This window comes from Apodemus sylvaticus, chromosome 16 (genome assembly GCF_947179515.1).
Source record: "Apodemus sylvaticus chromosome 16, mApoSyl1.1, whole genome shotgun sequence".
Classification (NCBI taxonomy): domain Eukaryota; kingdom Metazoa; phylum Chordata; class Mammalia; order Rodentia; family Muridae; genus Apodemus; species Apodemus sylvaticus.
Genome location: NC_067487.1, coordinates 62,240,550 through 62,256,583, shown reverse-complemented (window position 1 = coordinate 62,256,583; position 16,034 = coordinate 62,240,550). Strand labels below are relative to the sequence as shown.

The 16,034-nt window shown below is 40.6% G+C and overlaps 1 protein-coding gene across 3 annotated transcripts in view; it reads right to left on the bottom strand.

Annotated features, from left to right (window-relative positions):
- The window catches only part of Fcho2 (FCH and mu domain containing endocytic adaptor 2), a 105,956-nt gene that overhangs the window by 76,556 nt on the left and 13,366 nt on the right, over positions 1-16,034 (bottom strand). For 2 of the 3 annotated variants that reach the window (XM_052159972.1, XM_052159973.1), the window contains exons 1-2: positions 12,874-13,123; positions 4,618-4,709 (exon numbers count right to left, since the gene is read on the bottom strand). In XM_052159972.1, coding sequence (XP_052015932.1) covers positions 4,618-4,709; positions 12,874-13,044 — 263 coding nt within the window. In that variant the 5' untranslated portion in view covers positions 13,045-13,123. Of the gene's footprint in view, positions 1-4,617; positions 4,710-12,873; positions 13,124-16,034 lie in introns of those variants that run through there. The other variant, XM_052159974.1, reaches the window with a different exon arrangement.

Here is a 16,034-nt window from a genome sequence, read left to right as displayed (position 1 = left end):
AAAAAGAAGTAAAATAGGGTTTGTCATAAACAAAACGTAGAAAAAAGTAAGTAAGGAATACACAGGTGACCTCACTGTTAAAGGAAGAAATATAACATCTGTTAAATTAGGGCTGGTGGGGAGGTGGTGGCGCATGCCTCTAATCCCAGCACTTGGGAGGCAGAGTCAGGCGGATTTCTGAGTTCGAGGCCAGCCTGATCTACAGAGTGAGTTCCAGGACAGCCAGGGCTACACAGAGAAACCCTGTCTCAAAAAAACCAAATTCCAAAAAAAAAAAAAAAAAAAAAAAAAAAAAAAGAAAGAAAGAAAGAAAAGAAAAGAAAAGGTAAAGGAGCAAGAGGCACTTCCCTGGTTAGGAGCGCTGGCTGCAGATGTTATGCAGACCTTGAGGAACCTCGTGGAAGAGGGGAGAAAGGATAGCAGGAGTCAGAGAAGACCCTGGGGTGGAGGACCCTGTGGGCTGTTACACCCTCAGAATCAACTAGACAGGGCTCACAGAGACTGAAATGACAATCACAGAGCAACCCCGTGTGGGTCTGAGTCAGGTCCTCTGCAGATGTTGTATGGTTGTGTGCAGATGTTGTAGTGTTCTGTGGGACTCCTCACCTCCTCACCGTGGGCCTGCAGGATTGCCTCTGACCCTTGTGTCTACTCTTGGGATCCTTTCCTTCCTACTGGGTTGTCTCATCTAGTCTTGACATGAGGGTCCGTGTCTAGTCTTACTGTATCTTGTTCTACCTTTTTTGGTTGATATCCTAGAAGGACTGCTATTTTCTAAAGGGAAACAGGAGGGGTGGATCTGGGGAAGAGGGGAGTTGGGGAGAGGGACTGGGAGGTGTAAAGGGAGTGGAAACTGAGGTTTGGATGTAATATATGAAAAAGGAATAAATAAATTTAAAAAAACAATAATAACTGGCTGCCTTTCTAAGGTCCTGGTTTGATCTCCAACACCCAGATAACTTACAGCCAGCTATCTGTAATCACAATGCCAGGGGATGCAATGCCCTCTTCTAGAGTCCCCAGGTACCAGTATGCATGTGACACAGATATACACGCAGACAAAACACCAATAAACATTAATTTTTAAAATAGTAAAAAAAGCACAACAAAATGATAATTGTATATTTCCATAATGTTTTTGAAAAGTGAAAATAAAAAAACAACAACAACAAAAAAGCCAGGCGGTGGTGGCGCACGCCTTTAGCACTTGGGAGGCAGGGGCAGACAGATTTCTGAGTTCGAGGACAGCCTGGTCTACAGAGTGAGTTCCAGGACAGCCAGGGCTACACAGAGAAACCCTGTCTCAAAAAAAAAAAAAAAAGAAAGAAAGAAAGAAAGAAAAGAAAAAGAAAAAGAAAAAGAAAAAGAAAAGTGAAAAACTAGACAGGTGTGGGAGCAAATGTCTGCAATCCTAACTCTTAGAAGCCCACGGGAAGAGGGATGACACTGGCCAGCCTAGACCCATAGGACAGAGTTTATATGCCAAGACACGGACTCAAGAAACAAAAGGCAGTTTAAAGAAAGGGGCGGATAAGATGGTTTAGTGAGTAATGGCCTCACCACCAAGGATAACAACCTGAGTGTGATCTCTCAGACCCACAGGATGTACAAAGACAGCCAGTCCTGCAAGTTGTCCTCTGACCTCCAAACAAGCCAGGAGGAAGTGATGTTCTGAGGTCTGCACATCTTCAGGAAACAGTAAAACAAGCAACAGTCAATATTAATAGGACAAGGAACTTGTAAGACCCAGGATAATCACAAACTGCAAAGTACAGTGCAAGCATTACTTCTAAACCATTGGAAGAAAACGGACTCTCAAAAAGGTCCAAAAGCAGACAACAAAGAAGAAAAAAAACAGGAAAACAAACTAATATGATACTGAAATCGACAAATTATAATTCTACCAGAGAATAAGTGCAGAACTTAGACCAGAAAAACAAACAAAACAAAAAAGATGACACAACCAACCAACCAACAGTACCACTGTGAGCTTTACTCTGTGAGGACAGACAGTAAAATAGCACTTGTCAGACAATAACACACTGCTGAGTGCTGAGGTACAACAGGACACTGTCTCAAAGATACAACAACAGAAACAGACACAAATGAGAAAGTAAAAGATATTACAACACTACAAGAAACATGATAGTGTTTTTAACCCTAGTCAGAGACCAGGAAGGGCAGGGTAAGTGAGTGGACTGCAAAAGTCTGAAAACCAAAGAAGCATTAACTAATGCAGCTAGAACAAGCAAATACAAGGCCTACAGTGGAGGAAGCCTCCTCACGACTGATGGAAATAAGAAGGAACCGGGTGGGAGCTAAGACATTGCAGGTTTATCTTAACAGAAACGGAAAACCTATGAAATAATTTAAACAGGAAACCAACAAGCTGTTCTGTAGCTCAAAAAATAAAAATAAAAACAAACAAAACAAAACCCTCTAACTACAACACAGAGAATGGGTTCTAGAACAAGAATCAATGACAATAAACTAGTTAATAGCAAAGGCTAACATTCAGGCAAAAATACAAACAGAATCAAGATGATTTAATTGCAGATTCATCCTTTACTGAGGGCTTACTCAATGCCAAATGATCTAATAAACATGGGAGCCAGAGTACATTAAATAAAATAAATAAAATATCCATCGAGTACTCTTCTAGTAAGAACAGTGGCATGCACCTTTAATTACAAGTCAGAGGCAGGTGGCTCTCTGGGATTCTGAATCCAGCCTGGTCTACAAAGCAAGTTCCAGGACAGCCAGGCCTACACAGAGAAACCCTGTCCCAGAAAAAAAAAAAAAGAAGAAGAAGAAATCACCCCACAATTACTAGATTTCCTGTGACTGGCATAGAGAATTCAAGGCAGAGAGTGACAGCAGTGAAGTGTGTGTTGGGTCAAAGCAAAGTTCAGGAGAGATATTGTGTCTTCCCTCCTTTATTCCTGCTTATGCTGATGCAGAAGACAGAGCAGCCTTTACCAGGCTCCAAGTATCTGAGATTCCCTCTCCATGTGAAAGGTGGAAGCCAGAACTAGTCCCATGTAAAATCATTTATATCCCAATTCCTGTATATCATGCATATTTTCCTTCTATAAGCTCCATAAATGAAGATATACATATTTGCAACCATTATCTTCAGAATGCAAGCAAACTCCTGGTACTAAGAAAACATGAGACAGCTATGTTATTCGAAGAAAATATTAAGAAATGGGACATATTTAAAGGCCAAAAGTCCCTATAATAAATTTTTTAATGTGGTCATACAACAAAACAACAAATATACAATGAAGTAGAACTAGTGACAACACAGCTCTAAGTAGCAGCATCAATAAGCAGATGTGGTGGCAAATACCTGTAGTCCCAACACTGAGATGGCTGAAGCAGAAAGATCAAGGTCATTTTTAGCTATATAGAGAATTCAAGGCCAGCCTGAACTAAACCGGTCTTTGGTTATGGAGGGCAGGGCATGGGGGTTGGGGGGGGGGGGGAGTTGCACAGTGGCCCAGGCTTTGAATTCCAGCCCTGGGGAGGCTAAGAAGGCAGAACTGAGTTCCAGGGCAGGTGGTGGAGGCGCAAGCCTTTCCCAGCACTTGGGAGGCAGAGGCAGGCGGATTTCTGAGTCCGAGGCCAGCCTAGTCTACAGAGTGAGTTCCAGGACAGCCAGGGCTAGACAGAGAAACCCAGTCTCAAAAAAACCAAAAAAGAAAAACCAAAACTACGGGGTAGAGAATCCAAAAGTAGCTTTGTCACTGTCAAATTATACTGACTTCTAGTAATTTCTAAATTGATTATTATATTCTAAAAATTTTAAGAAAATCACACTTTATAAAATTTATAACATTCAAAACCATAAGTCTTTTATAATAAAAATTATAATGCACAACTAAACTGAGTTTAGAAGAGTCTTTTCAAATTATTTTAGCATATTTGCTTAAAAAATGGCAGTGTGCTAGGTGGTGGTGGCGGTGGTGGCGCACACCTTTAATCCCAGGTCTCGAGGCAGGGACAGAAAGATCTCTGATTTTGAGACCAGCCTGATCTTCAGAGCAAGTTCCAGGACTGCCAGGGCTACAAGGAGAAACCCAGTCTGGAGAAAAACAAAGAAACAGCAACAACAAAAGTGCAAATGTTTGATCTTCTGAAATTCTTGTTTCATTACATTATTTTGCTAATACATTCAATACAAAATGTACAGATATTATAAAGCAGTCATTTGCAAACCAGGGCTTCAACAATGCCACTGTAAACCTTTTTTTTTTTTTTTTTTTTTTTTTGGTTTTCTGGATTTGGTTTTTTCGAGACAGGGTTTCTCTGTATAGCCCTGGCTGTCCTGGAACTCACTCTGTAGACCAGGCTGGCCTCAAACTCAGAAACCCACCTGCTTCTGCCTCCCAAGTGCTGGGATTACAGGCGTGCGCCACAACAGCCCGGTAAACCATTTTATCAGCGCTGGGTGTAGAGACGATAAAAGTTTGTAAAATACTGCTTTAAAATATAATTATATTATGTTTTTAAAAAGTGAACCTTGATTATTTAAATCCAACTAAAATTTTTGCAATTATTTATATTCTTAAATTTAAATTGGTAAGTTCCTAAACCACTTATAAAAACACATACCTTTCTCTTACAAAATCTGCTAGTTCTTTAGTTGATATCTGTCCATGCTTCATATTATGGTACAGAACATCAAAGCCATTATTTTTTTCCCCCTGAAATTCAAAAGATAAACAAAAATAGATATTAAAATCATAAAAATACAATAATTCTTCATTAATTATTATATACTTTATGTTCTAGTAAGCTATTTTTCTTTAAGCTAAAAATTGTTAAATGACTACATACTTTCAAAGCAATTCCATACCTTTAATAACATTTATAGTTTACTATATATACTCATTCTGTAAACATGCAAAAGTATATAATCAATGAGATTAATCTGAAACCTTAACACACACACACACCATAATTTAGGAAATACAACTTGGACCTTTAAAATACATTATAAAACCCCATTATACATATCAAGAGATTCTTGATGTTTTCCCCCCCCTTCCCTACTCCTTCTTGCTCCAGCCCAGGCTCGCTCCAGCCATAGGTTCTTTACTTGTTTCTCGTTATGGGTGGCTGTGAGCCACCATGTGGTTGCCAGTATTTGAATTCATGACCTCCAGAAGAGCAGTCAGTGCTCTTAACCGCTGAGCCATCTCACCACCGAGATTCTTGATTTATGGTTTTTTAATTTAATTATGGTTTTGCTTTACTAAATCCTAGCTCAGCATGATAATGTACACCTTTAATCCCAGCACTGGAAGGTAAAGACGAATAGATCTCTGTGAGTTCAAGGCCAGCCTACTCTACATACTAGACTAGCCAGGATTACAATGAGACCTTGCCATGGATGAATGGATGGGTGGGTGGGTGGGTGGGTGGGGGGGGGGGGGTGGATGAATGGGTGGGTGGGTGGGTGGGTGGGTGGGTGGATGGAAAATGTTTTGTAATTCCTATTCAAATTTTCAATAAACTTGAAAAATCATAAAGCTTTTTAAGTGCTTATTTTTATTTTATGTGCACTGGTATTTTGTCTGCATGTATGTCTGTGTGAAGGCATCAAATCTCCTGGAACTGGAGTTACATACAGAGTTAAGAGTTGCCATGTAGGTGCTAGGAATTGGACCTCAGTCCTCAAAAAAAAAAAAGTAAGTCCTCTTAACTGCTGAGCCATCTCTCCAACCCCAAAATTTTTATTTCCTTAAAAAAAGATTTAAGAAAAGAAACAGGCTATTGTTTTATCTCCAACTGATGGGATTAAAAGAATCATACAATTATAGAATTCTTTAAAGTCTTTGTACTATTTATTTAACCCTGTAAATTCTATATTATCAAATCATCACAAAGGAAATACCAAAAAAAAAGTCCATTTAATCTGCAAAATAAAGACCAATAAACTAAATTTAACAACTCCATATTTATGGCTAAAGTTTTTAATTTTCTCAAATGATAATAAGGAATGAAATATGTGTGTTGGATATGAAAGCAATACTATAAGCCAAGTACCACAGGATCGGAAATCTAAGTTTTCAACAACTTAACAAAAAAACAGGAAACAGGAACTTCAAGTTGAAGTAATTTCTAATAAACTCTTAGCTTGTAAACATCAAGTACTTTGCCACACATACAACAAATAAAAATGTTATATTTGTAGCAATATAAACACTATCTTTTATATTTTGAACATCCATTTTTATCTATAAAGAAAAATATAAACTATTTAGTGTCCAACATTTCACTGGGCTTCAACAGGTTTTCATATTTAAGAATGTACTATTTAACTTTAGATTTTTATGGGTTTTTTAACTTAAGACTGTTTTTCAAGCCATTTTTCCAGTCAAAATACGAATATTCATTTAGTTAACCATTATCAAACAAAATAATATCATCAGGAGATTTAGAATCAACAGACAAGCTAGGCAGTGGTGGCACACAACTTTAATGTCAGTACTGGGGAGGCAGAGGCAGACAGATCTCCATGTTCAAGGCCAGCCTGGACTACAAAGCAAGTTCTAGGATAGCCAAGGCTACACAGCGAAAATGCCTCAAAAATAAAATAAATATAAATAATAAAATAAATATAAATAAAAATAGAAGCAATAGACAAAAAACAAAGGATCTGAATCTTCCAAGGGATGTCATCACTGAACTGTAACACAGAAACTACACGTGTTTGAAAAAACTACCCACCAATTTATAACTAAGTTGAAAAGCCTTAAATAGACAACAATACTGAAATAAAAAACCTCAAAAACCCAAGTCTGAGGATATCACACCCTTTGCCCTTGGGAGGCAGAGGCAGGTAGATCTCTGAGTTCAAAGCCAACACAGAGCAAGTTCCAGGACAACCAGACCTACACAGAGAAATTCTATCTCAAGAAACCAAAAACCAAAAATGTTAAAAACAACAACAAAACTGTACTTTTAGAATGTCTACTAATCAAGTAACTTACTTAAAAGAATCAGTAGCTGACTTAATTGAACTAACTTAATTGAATTTACAGCTGGATATTCTGTTTGTTGCAATAAAAACAACTTGGGTATGGCTAACTACTTTTACGGTTATACCCTAGTACATTTCACTTTGTGAATGTTTATGCTTGTATATATACAGTTTCTTTTGGAGGTTAAATAGAAATAAGCAGCTGCCTTTAGGAAGATCTAGACAAAGAAAAAGGGAGATTTTGTATTTTAGTCTTTTTTTATACCTTTGGAGTATCAATAGATGTAAAACAATTTACAAGTCTGTTAGTACATAGTAAATATTCCTACATATGTCCACATAAACATACACATATTTAAATGCAGTGCACCATCTGATGGGATATTCTAAGCAAGAATACCAAATTACAATATTTATAACTTTTTTATTATTATTTATTTAATGTACATGAGTACACTGTAGCTGTCTTCAGACACACCAGAAAAGGCATCGGATCCCATTACAGATGGGTGAGCCACCATGTGGTTGCTGGGAATTGAACTCAGGACATCTGGGAAGAGCAGACCTCTGAGCCATCTCTCCAGCCCTTTTTAGAATTTTAAACTAATAAAAGATAAGCTTCTATTTTGTGTTTCCAGTCATATCAAATACATTTCTAAAGATAGTTTTAAATTTTCCACCTGAATTTAAAAAAAAAAACCAAAATGTATTATTAATCTCTCATCTAAAATACCAGATTTAAAATTGACAAACTAAAAATGTTTTACACTCCGGAGTCCTATTGACAGAATTATAGTTTCTAAAAGCATTTTAATCCTCCCAACTCCCAGACTTACCCATATAACTACAGATCAAACTGGATAGCCAAGTGCTTCAACTTAATTTAAGACTAAAATATGATGATACCAATGAAGCAATAAATGAAAGGAGACCATTTACAGACTAAACAGTGAGATTAAAAAGGAAAGGCTTCAGGATCAAAACAACTAGTCATGTGTTTGTTAATTTCTGATGTGTTGACTGAGACACCCTCTGAAGAAAGTTACCTAACTCAAAACTTCAATTTATCATAATGTGACATGCACTAAGAAATATGTGGTATGTTATATGGATTAGGTTTACTATGTAAAATAATATTCATAAAGTATTAAACACAAGTCTGTCATGCTTATTTTCTATTTAATTATTATCTGTGAAATTACTTCCTTTTATGTTTTTACTGATGAACAATCTAGGTATATATAAAAAGTCATTTTAATTATTACAGTGCAGTGTTCTTACTGATAATCTCAGTATTATAAACTAGTTCCTAATTCTTTCTCTAAGCAAGATTCAGCATTTGAGACAATAAAATCCTGGAATCCCTTTTAAAGTTATGTAATCTGTTAAAGAACTAACATTTGTTTTTACATATTAAGAGTAATGGTATGGATTAACAGGAAAAAATATTTCAGCTTGATTATCAATAGCACTAAGCTTTAGGGCAGCAAACTTATCAGCAACAGAACATCTGTTATGTAGGAAGTCTTGAACATGTTTTTTTCTTTAAAGTACAGTATTAAGGAATTTTTTTTTCTTTAAAGTACAGTATTAAGGAATTTTTAATTTAGTATTTTCACTTAGGAAAAACTATAAAGAAAAAGGGAAGACGTGCTGCTTTCAAAAGAGCTTGAACTGTGTTTCAATGATTCAAGCTTTCCTCTATGAAAATGCCACAATAGACAGGTCTGTCTTTATAAACACTAAGGAGAGTACCATTCATAGGCTGCTTGTTAGAGACTTAAACTTCAATGTTTCCATTACCTCACCTTAACCAGTTTCTTTTTTTTTTGAACTAACAAAATGTGTGTGTGTGTGTGTGTGTGTGTGTGTGTGTGTGTGTGTGCGTGTATACATGTGTATCTATTTACCTAGTATAGTACAATATGTTTTGAACTTTGACAAGTTTTATTTTCTTACCACTGTAAAAACTGGAGGGAATAAATATTCAGTTCTCTACAGAATTTCTTCCTACATGACCTTGATCTAAGTGAGCTGTTAAGGCCGGAACTGTGAGCCCTTATGAGCTGCTTGCTTAGCTGAAGTTCCTAGGCTCTCCTGCTCCTTCTGCCTCCTCTGAGAGTCGTCCATGCTCTAATTTAGAGCCCCAATTCCAGACTGAGAAATACAATTCAACTTATTTTTAATCTATTTTCCTATTTGTTCCTAGTAGTGGAAATGAAGGCAAAGCCTGAAACATAAATTAGATTTCAGATATTCAAACTATTCTTGCTCCTCTATTAATTCAGTCAAACAAGAGGCATGAAAAACATGTACAAAAACATCCAGAAACGCATATTCTGAAATAGGCAAAAGCAAGGTTACACTTAATGTTCAACTGACAGAACAACTCTGAAACAGGAAAAAAACAATTTAAAATAGTTAATAAACTTAAAAATATTAGCATGTCCAAAATACGCAAAAAAAGCTTTCCTTTTGTAATTCCATGTTTTTATTTATGACACATGTATGACAGCTATTATGACAGCTATGTGGGGCTGTCTATGAGCCAAGGCTAACAGGGCAGCTGCAGGAGTCTTTCTCCTACTACACACATCCTGGGCATCAGGCTTCCAGACACAAGTCTTAACAGCTTTGCTATCTGCACCTGGCCTAAGAACACCACTCTCTAGGCTGTCTTTGTAACAGTTGTCTAAGTTTCCACTTAAGTCTAAAGTGTATGGAGTAATCCCAAAATTCATATGGAAATAAAAGGGACCCTCAGAATAACCAAAATCTTTTTTTGAAAAAAAGAAAAACACATAGGACTTGTATATTTCCTGCTTCCTGACTCATTATACAAACCTGTATTAAATAGTATAGGAGCTGCTGAAATAAATTAAGGCAATGGGGTAAAATTGAAAATCCCAAAATAAACTCATACATTCATGGTCAAGTGGTCTTTGAAAAAAGTGTCACCAAAACCCAGAGGAAAGACTCTTTAAAAGAAGAAACTGGCACAAAGACATGCACTTGCAAAGAAGGAAGTGGGACCTTTTCTTTGACAGACAGGATTATGTTCAAATAGATGACAGAGGAAGCAGATGAACTAAAACTATGAAGTCTTCTAAGAAAACAGAAGTACATTAGGTTAGCACAAGCCTCTTAGGGTAACAAAAGCAGAGGTGACAGAAGAGTGGGGAGTTGGACTTCAAGATTTCACCCAATTACAAACTGGACTTCAAAAGAAGTCAATAAAATCAAAAGGCAGTCTTAGAAGGGAAGGAGGGAGGGAGGGAGGAAGGGAGGGAGGGAGACAGACAGACCCCACCCCGTGTATCATGCGTCTACTCAGAAGCCGCTGCGATGTCATCAGGTGGGCATGGAGGTCCTCTGGCCTCCTGCTCCTGTTTCCTCCTCCATGCCAGCACTCAGGCAGTCATGTACACAGAGAATTCTCTAAACAAGTACCAAACCTCATCTGATGTCTCAACAGGAGTGGAGGAGGCTTGGTGACCAACAGAAGCTAAGATGGGTTCAGTACATGATTCGGGAGCCAAAACTGCATATTCTCTTTAGACACCTTTTCCAACACACACACACAGACACACACACACTTAATTTCAGCTGGGACATCTAATCTTTTTCAAATTTAATGTATATGTGTATATAAGGTAGTATTCAGAGAATACTTGAAAAATGTACAAACCTTTCATCCACACCTGTGCATGAGCTGTGTTCTTATCAGCAAGTGTTCAGTTAAATACAATTACAATTAGGTTCTTTTAAGTTGCTGAGAACAAATTTTCTTGTAGTTTTTTTTCTTAACACAAGTGCCTGTTTTACTTTACCCGTTACTTTTATTAAATAAAGTTTGTATGTTGCATGAAGGAAGGAAGGGCAGGAGGAAGGGTGGGAGGGAAGGTAGGTAGATGGGTGTACATATCTAAAGATCCAGCATGGTATGCCTGGGAGGCAGAAGCAGGCAATCTGAGTTCAAAACCAACCTGGGCTACACAGTGAGCTCCAGACCAGCCAGGGTTATGTAAATAGCCCTATCTCAAAAAAAAAAAAAAAAAAAAAGAAAAAAAGAAAAGAAAAGAAAAACGAAAAAACCTACATACAGGGCTAATAGAAATGGCACACACCCGAACACCTGTATTCCCAGCATTCTGAAGCAAGAGAGAAGAGGATCAAAAGGCCAGAAAACTGCCTTTAAATAGTGCAAGCACAATTGGGGGGGGGGAGGGGATAGTATCCAGACTATAAAAAGAATTCAATAACAAAAAGGGAATAAAAATAATCAAATTTTAAAACTGACAATGGACCTACAGTTTTCCAAAGAAAAATACTTGAAATGGGAAAATAAAATTCCACACCATTAGCCACAGAAAAATGCAAATCAAAAGCACAAGATGCTACTTAATGTCCACCTTCATTATAACAAAAGATAGCAAGTGTGCATGAGCATACATTCTGAGACACGACAGAGCAAGCTGCAATGCTGTATCCACTCTGAGGGACAGTCTAGCAGTTGACTGAACTAGTGCTTCTTGGCCCCTTGGCTAACCATGTGCAAATATAGAGTTAATCACATGACCCGGTAAATTCCATTCTCCAAAGAAATAAAAACACATGCTATGACAAACATGTTTAAGTGTTCATTGCAGTATTACTCATAAGAGTAGTTACGATGGGTACCAAATATCCATCACCAATAAAAAGATAAAAAAATGGAATGGAATATTATTTGATCATAAAAAGGAATGCAACTAATATGTATTATCTCGTGGTTTACCTTTGAAAATATTATGGTAAGTGAAAAAAGCCAGTCATCAGAGTCCTGATTAAATGCTGGGTCCAGAAAAGACAGAAATGTAGAAGCAGAGAGATAAGTTGCCTAGGGGCTGAGACAAGGGGCAAACTGGGAATGACTACTAACTGGTAAGGGATTCTTTCTGAGGTTATGAAATTGTTCTAAAATTGACTGTGGTGATGTTTGCACAAAACAATGAAGAACTCTTCACAACGTACACTTTAAATGCATGCACTATATACATGGAAAGAGAACCTCAATAAAACTGCTCTTTAAAAACACCACGGAGTACAGATGTTTGTGGAAAGCGAGTTAACATTCAAAACAAATAACCATGAACGGATTGTATTATTGAGCAAGCCCGTGCTTGAGACTGAATTAAGAATCTGAGATAGCAGTGGCTGGCGTGACTGAAAGCTGACTCCTTTCAACACTTCTACACCTTACCCAAAGATTTGCAACTGTCGGGCCATGAAAAGCAAGTTCAGCCAAGATACCTGAGTAAACACGTAACTTTCCTGTTCGTGGCTGAAGCGTACTTGCCATTATCGGCTAACAGTAACTGCGCGAAAGAACTCGGCGAGGAGACCAGAGGGGTGCGGGGAGAACGAGGAAGGTCCGAGAAATCCAACTTCCACGGGCTTTGTGAGCAGGCCTGGAGGCAAAGTCCCGGGCGCAGCCCCACCAGCCCGGCCGCAAGGCTGAGAGGAAGTGCCGAGCCCGTCCGGCCGTGCACGGACTCTGCGCGGGGGCCCCGGGCCTGCGCCGCGGGAAGCAGACCGGCCGGGTGCCCGGCTCCCCGCGCCCGACGCCGCGCACGCCCCGTCGGCGCTTTGTCCCCGCCCGGCGCCGCCGGTCCTCGGGAGTCCCCACCGCGGCTCCCGGGCCGCGCTGCCAGCCCGGTCGCCCCGCGCGGTTGCCGGCCCGGAGGACGCGGTGGCCGGAGAGCGGTGGCCCGCAGGAGCTCGGCCAGACAACCCCGGGCCGTAGCCTCTCGCTCGGCCGCCTGAGGAGCCGCCGCCCGCCGCGCACGCAGGCCGCGGGGAGAAGCCGAAGCCCGCGGCGTCCCCCAACACCCTCCGCTCACCCAGAAATTCTCCACGAAATGCGCCATGACCATCGTGCCGCCGCCGCCGCGCCGGGTTCCGCGTCCGCACCCGCCCGCCGCTGTGTAAACACGGACCGGCCCCCACGGCGCCCCCGCCTCTCGCCGCCGCCGCCTTCTTCCCAGAGACCGCCCGCACCCTCCAGGGCGCATGCGCCACCTAGCGGCCACCGCCGCCGCCGCCGCGGGACGAACGCCCGGACGTCGCACCCCGAGTGCGCGTGCGCGCGGTCTGTCCGGGTCCGAGCGTTCGCTGGGAATGGGCCGGAGCTCAGTCTCTGCGAGCCTCCAGGGCTGGCGGGAGCCGAGGACCCGCAGGCCCGGAGGCGGGGCTAATAGGGCCCCGCCCACTCGCGTCCAGAGTCCGGGCCTTCGAGGATCTCCAACAGACCCAGGTTCTGGCAGACTGGGACTAAGGAAACTTGGCCGCTGGCCACCCCAAGAAGACTGGGAAACCTTTGGTCAACAGGGAGCCTTTCCTTGACTGGGAAGTAAGATCCAAAACAAAACTAACTTCCAAGGCCGGAAAAGGAGGGAACGCCCAGTGTCGCCTGCAAGACTCAGGCTCTGCAGTCGGTCACAAGGGAGCCAGCCGGCCTGGACTGCCTGCCGAGAGCTGGCGGGACCCGAAACGCGACCCTTCCAGGCCTGTTCACAGAGCCCACGGTGGTAATCTTACCAATTTGTACACTCAGGAAGAAAGGACACAAGTTTTAACATGCCTCGGCCTGATGGAGAAAATAAATCCCTCTCCCAGTGCCTTTCTTTCCAAAAGTTTAAAACAAAATCTTTAGAGGTCCCAAGTTCATTAAGCTAAATCAAAATCTGCAGGTTTGAAGTCAAGCCCCATAACTGATGGAGTGTAGTTTTAACTACAGTGTGTACACCTCACCTTCTAAGATCTTGTTTTTAAACATGGACAATAATGACACTTTCTTCAAGTGCCTCCCCAAAAGTAAAAACTTTAGTATGGATATATGTAAAATCTTTTATATTTTTATATGGTTGAAATGCAAAAGATAACCAGGTAACGGTTGTACCTTTATAAGAATATGTTTCAGAAATATTTATGTAAAGCGAAGGCGTCTAGGAACTGCTCAAGAGTATTCCATGGGAGCAGAGCAGAAGACTAGGGCACAGGTGGAAGAAAATTGGCCTTATGAGTTAACATTTGGGGTTGAGTGTTGGAAAAATACTAATTCGATATACTATTTCCAAAGATTTATGTGTATGCTTTGCCTGCATGTTAGGTGTTCCATAGGTGTGCCTGGTACCCAGTAAGACCAGAAGAGGGTGTGGCATCCCCTGGATCTGAAGCTGCGGAGAGTTGTGATTCACCATGTGGGCACTGGGATTGAACCAGAGTCCTCTGCAAGAGCAGCCATGCCCCTAACCACTGAGCAATCTCTCCTTTTGTTTTTTGTTTGTTTTTGTTTTTCCTTTCTTTTTTTGTTGTTGTTTTTTGAGACAGGGTATCTCTGTGTAGCCCTGGCTGTCCTGGAACTCACTCTGTAGACCAGGCTGGCCTCGAACTCAGAAATCTGCCTGCCTCTGCCTCCCAAGTGCTGGGATGAAAGGCATGTGCCACCACTGCCCTGCTTGGTTTTTGTTTTTCTTGTCTATGTTAACTCTTCTGTTTAAAATAAATATTTGCGGGTTGGTGAGATGGCTCAGCGGTTAAGAGCACTGACTGCTCTTCTGAAGTGTCCCGAGTTCAAATCCCAGCAACCACATGGTGGCTCACAACCATTCTAACAAGATCTGATGTCCAGAAGAGTGTACTTACATATAACAATAAATAAATCTTTAAAAATAAATAAATAAATAAATATATGCTTTTGTTTTGTTAGCCATCAGTCTAGTTAGACTATCCTTGGTGCTGAAGATACAAGAAAGTTCTAACAAAAGGAATAAGAAAGTTCACCTTGCAAAATGGCTGACATTGGACTTTTTTTTTTTTTTTTTTTTTTTTTTTTTTTGGTTTTTCGAGACAAGGTTTCTCTGTGTAGCCCTGGCTTTCCTGGAACTCACTCTGTAGACCAGGCTGGCCTCAAACTCAGAAACCCACCTGCGTCTGCCTCCCAAGCACTGGGATTACAGGCGTGTGCCACCACCGCCCAGCTGACATTGGATTCCTAATATCACCAGGGACTAACTGCTTAATGCAAAAAAGGACCCTGAAATCCTAGGCATTAAATGACCACATCTCTCTGTGTGTCTGCATCTGTTTGTCTGTCTCATGCCCACACACTTCCTCTAAAAAGAAAAGCTACAGGCTAGAGAGATGGCTCAGTGGTTAAGAGCACTGACTGCTCTTCCAGAGGTGCTGATTTCAATTCCCAGCAACCACATGGTGGCTCACAACCATCTGTAACAGGATCCGATGCCCTCTTCTGGTGTGTCTGAAGACAGTTACAGTAGAGTCGTATACATAAAATAAATAAATATATATTTTTAAAAAAGAAAGAAAAGCTACACAGGTGACTCTGTTAATCATGGTCTAATATTAACACTGACCCCTAACCATAAATCTCCTCTCCCATGACCAATGCTATTCAGGTCCCAACAAAACCCCTGTTAATATCTTTTCCTCTATATCCTCATATTAAAAGGTAACCTGTGAATGGCAGTAAAAATCTGTGAGAAGTGTAGAATGGCTACCCACATCAGAAGCAGGCAGCTTGGAGTTCAGGCAAATTTGAGACACTGAAGTGCTTACAGACAGGAGATTAACTGGTCAAATCCTTCCTCTCAGTTTGAACGCAATTGGTTCTTGCATAACGAAACATGGCTTTTCCCAATAGTGTCAAACCCATATTTGCCTTCTCTTAAGGTTCTAATTTGTGGTTATAATACAGACTGTTTAGCAGAGTGTTCACAATAGCTGCAGCTGCTACACTGGCCACCATTTTGTTGTTGGTCTCATAGATATCAAGGCTGTCTGCCATAAAGATAAATACTCCTCTGTGCGTTTTCGGGCGCTCAGAAGGTTCATTGTTTTGTAATTACCTGGTCTTTAAGTTGCAGAGTTACAAACAGTGATTAAGATGATGAGATTTCAGACAAGATGATATAATATAAGAAGAATGTGGGTGGTATCGGCCACCTTCTGTCCTTATGAGAGATGTTTCCGGGGATGCAGA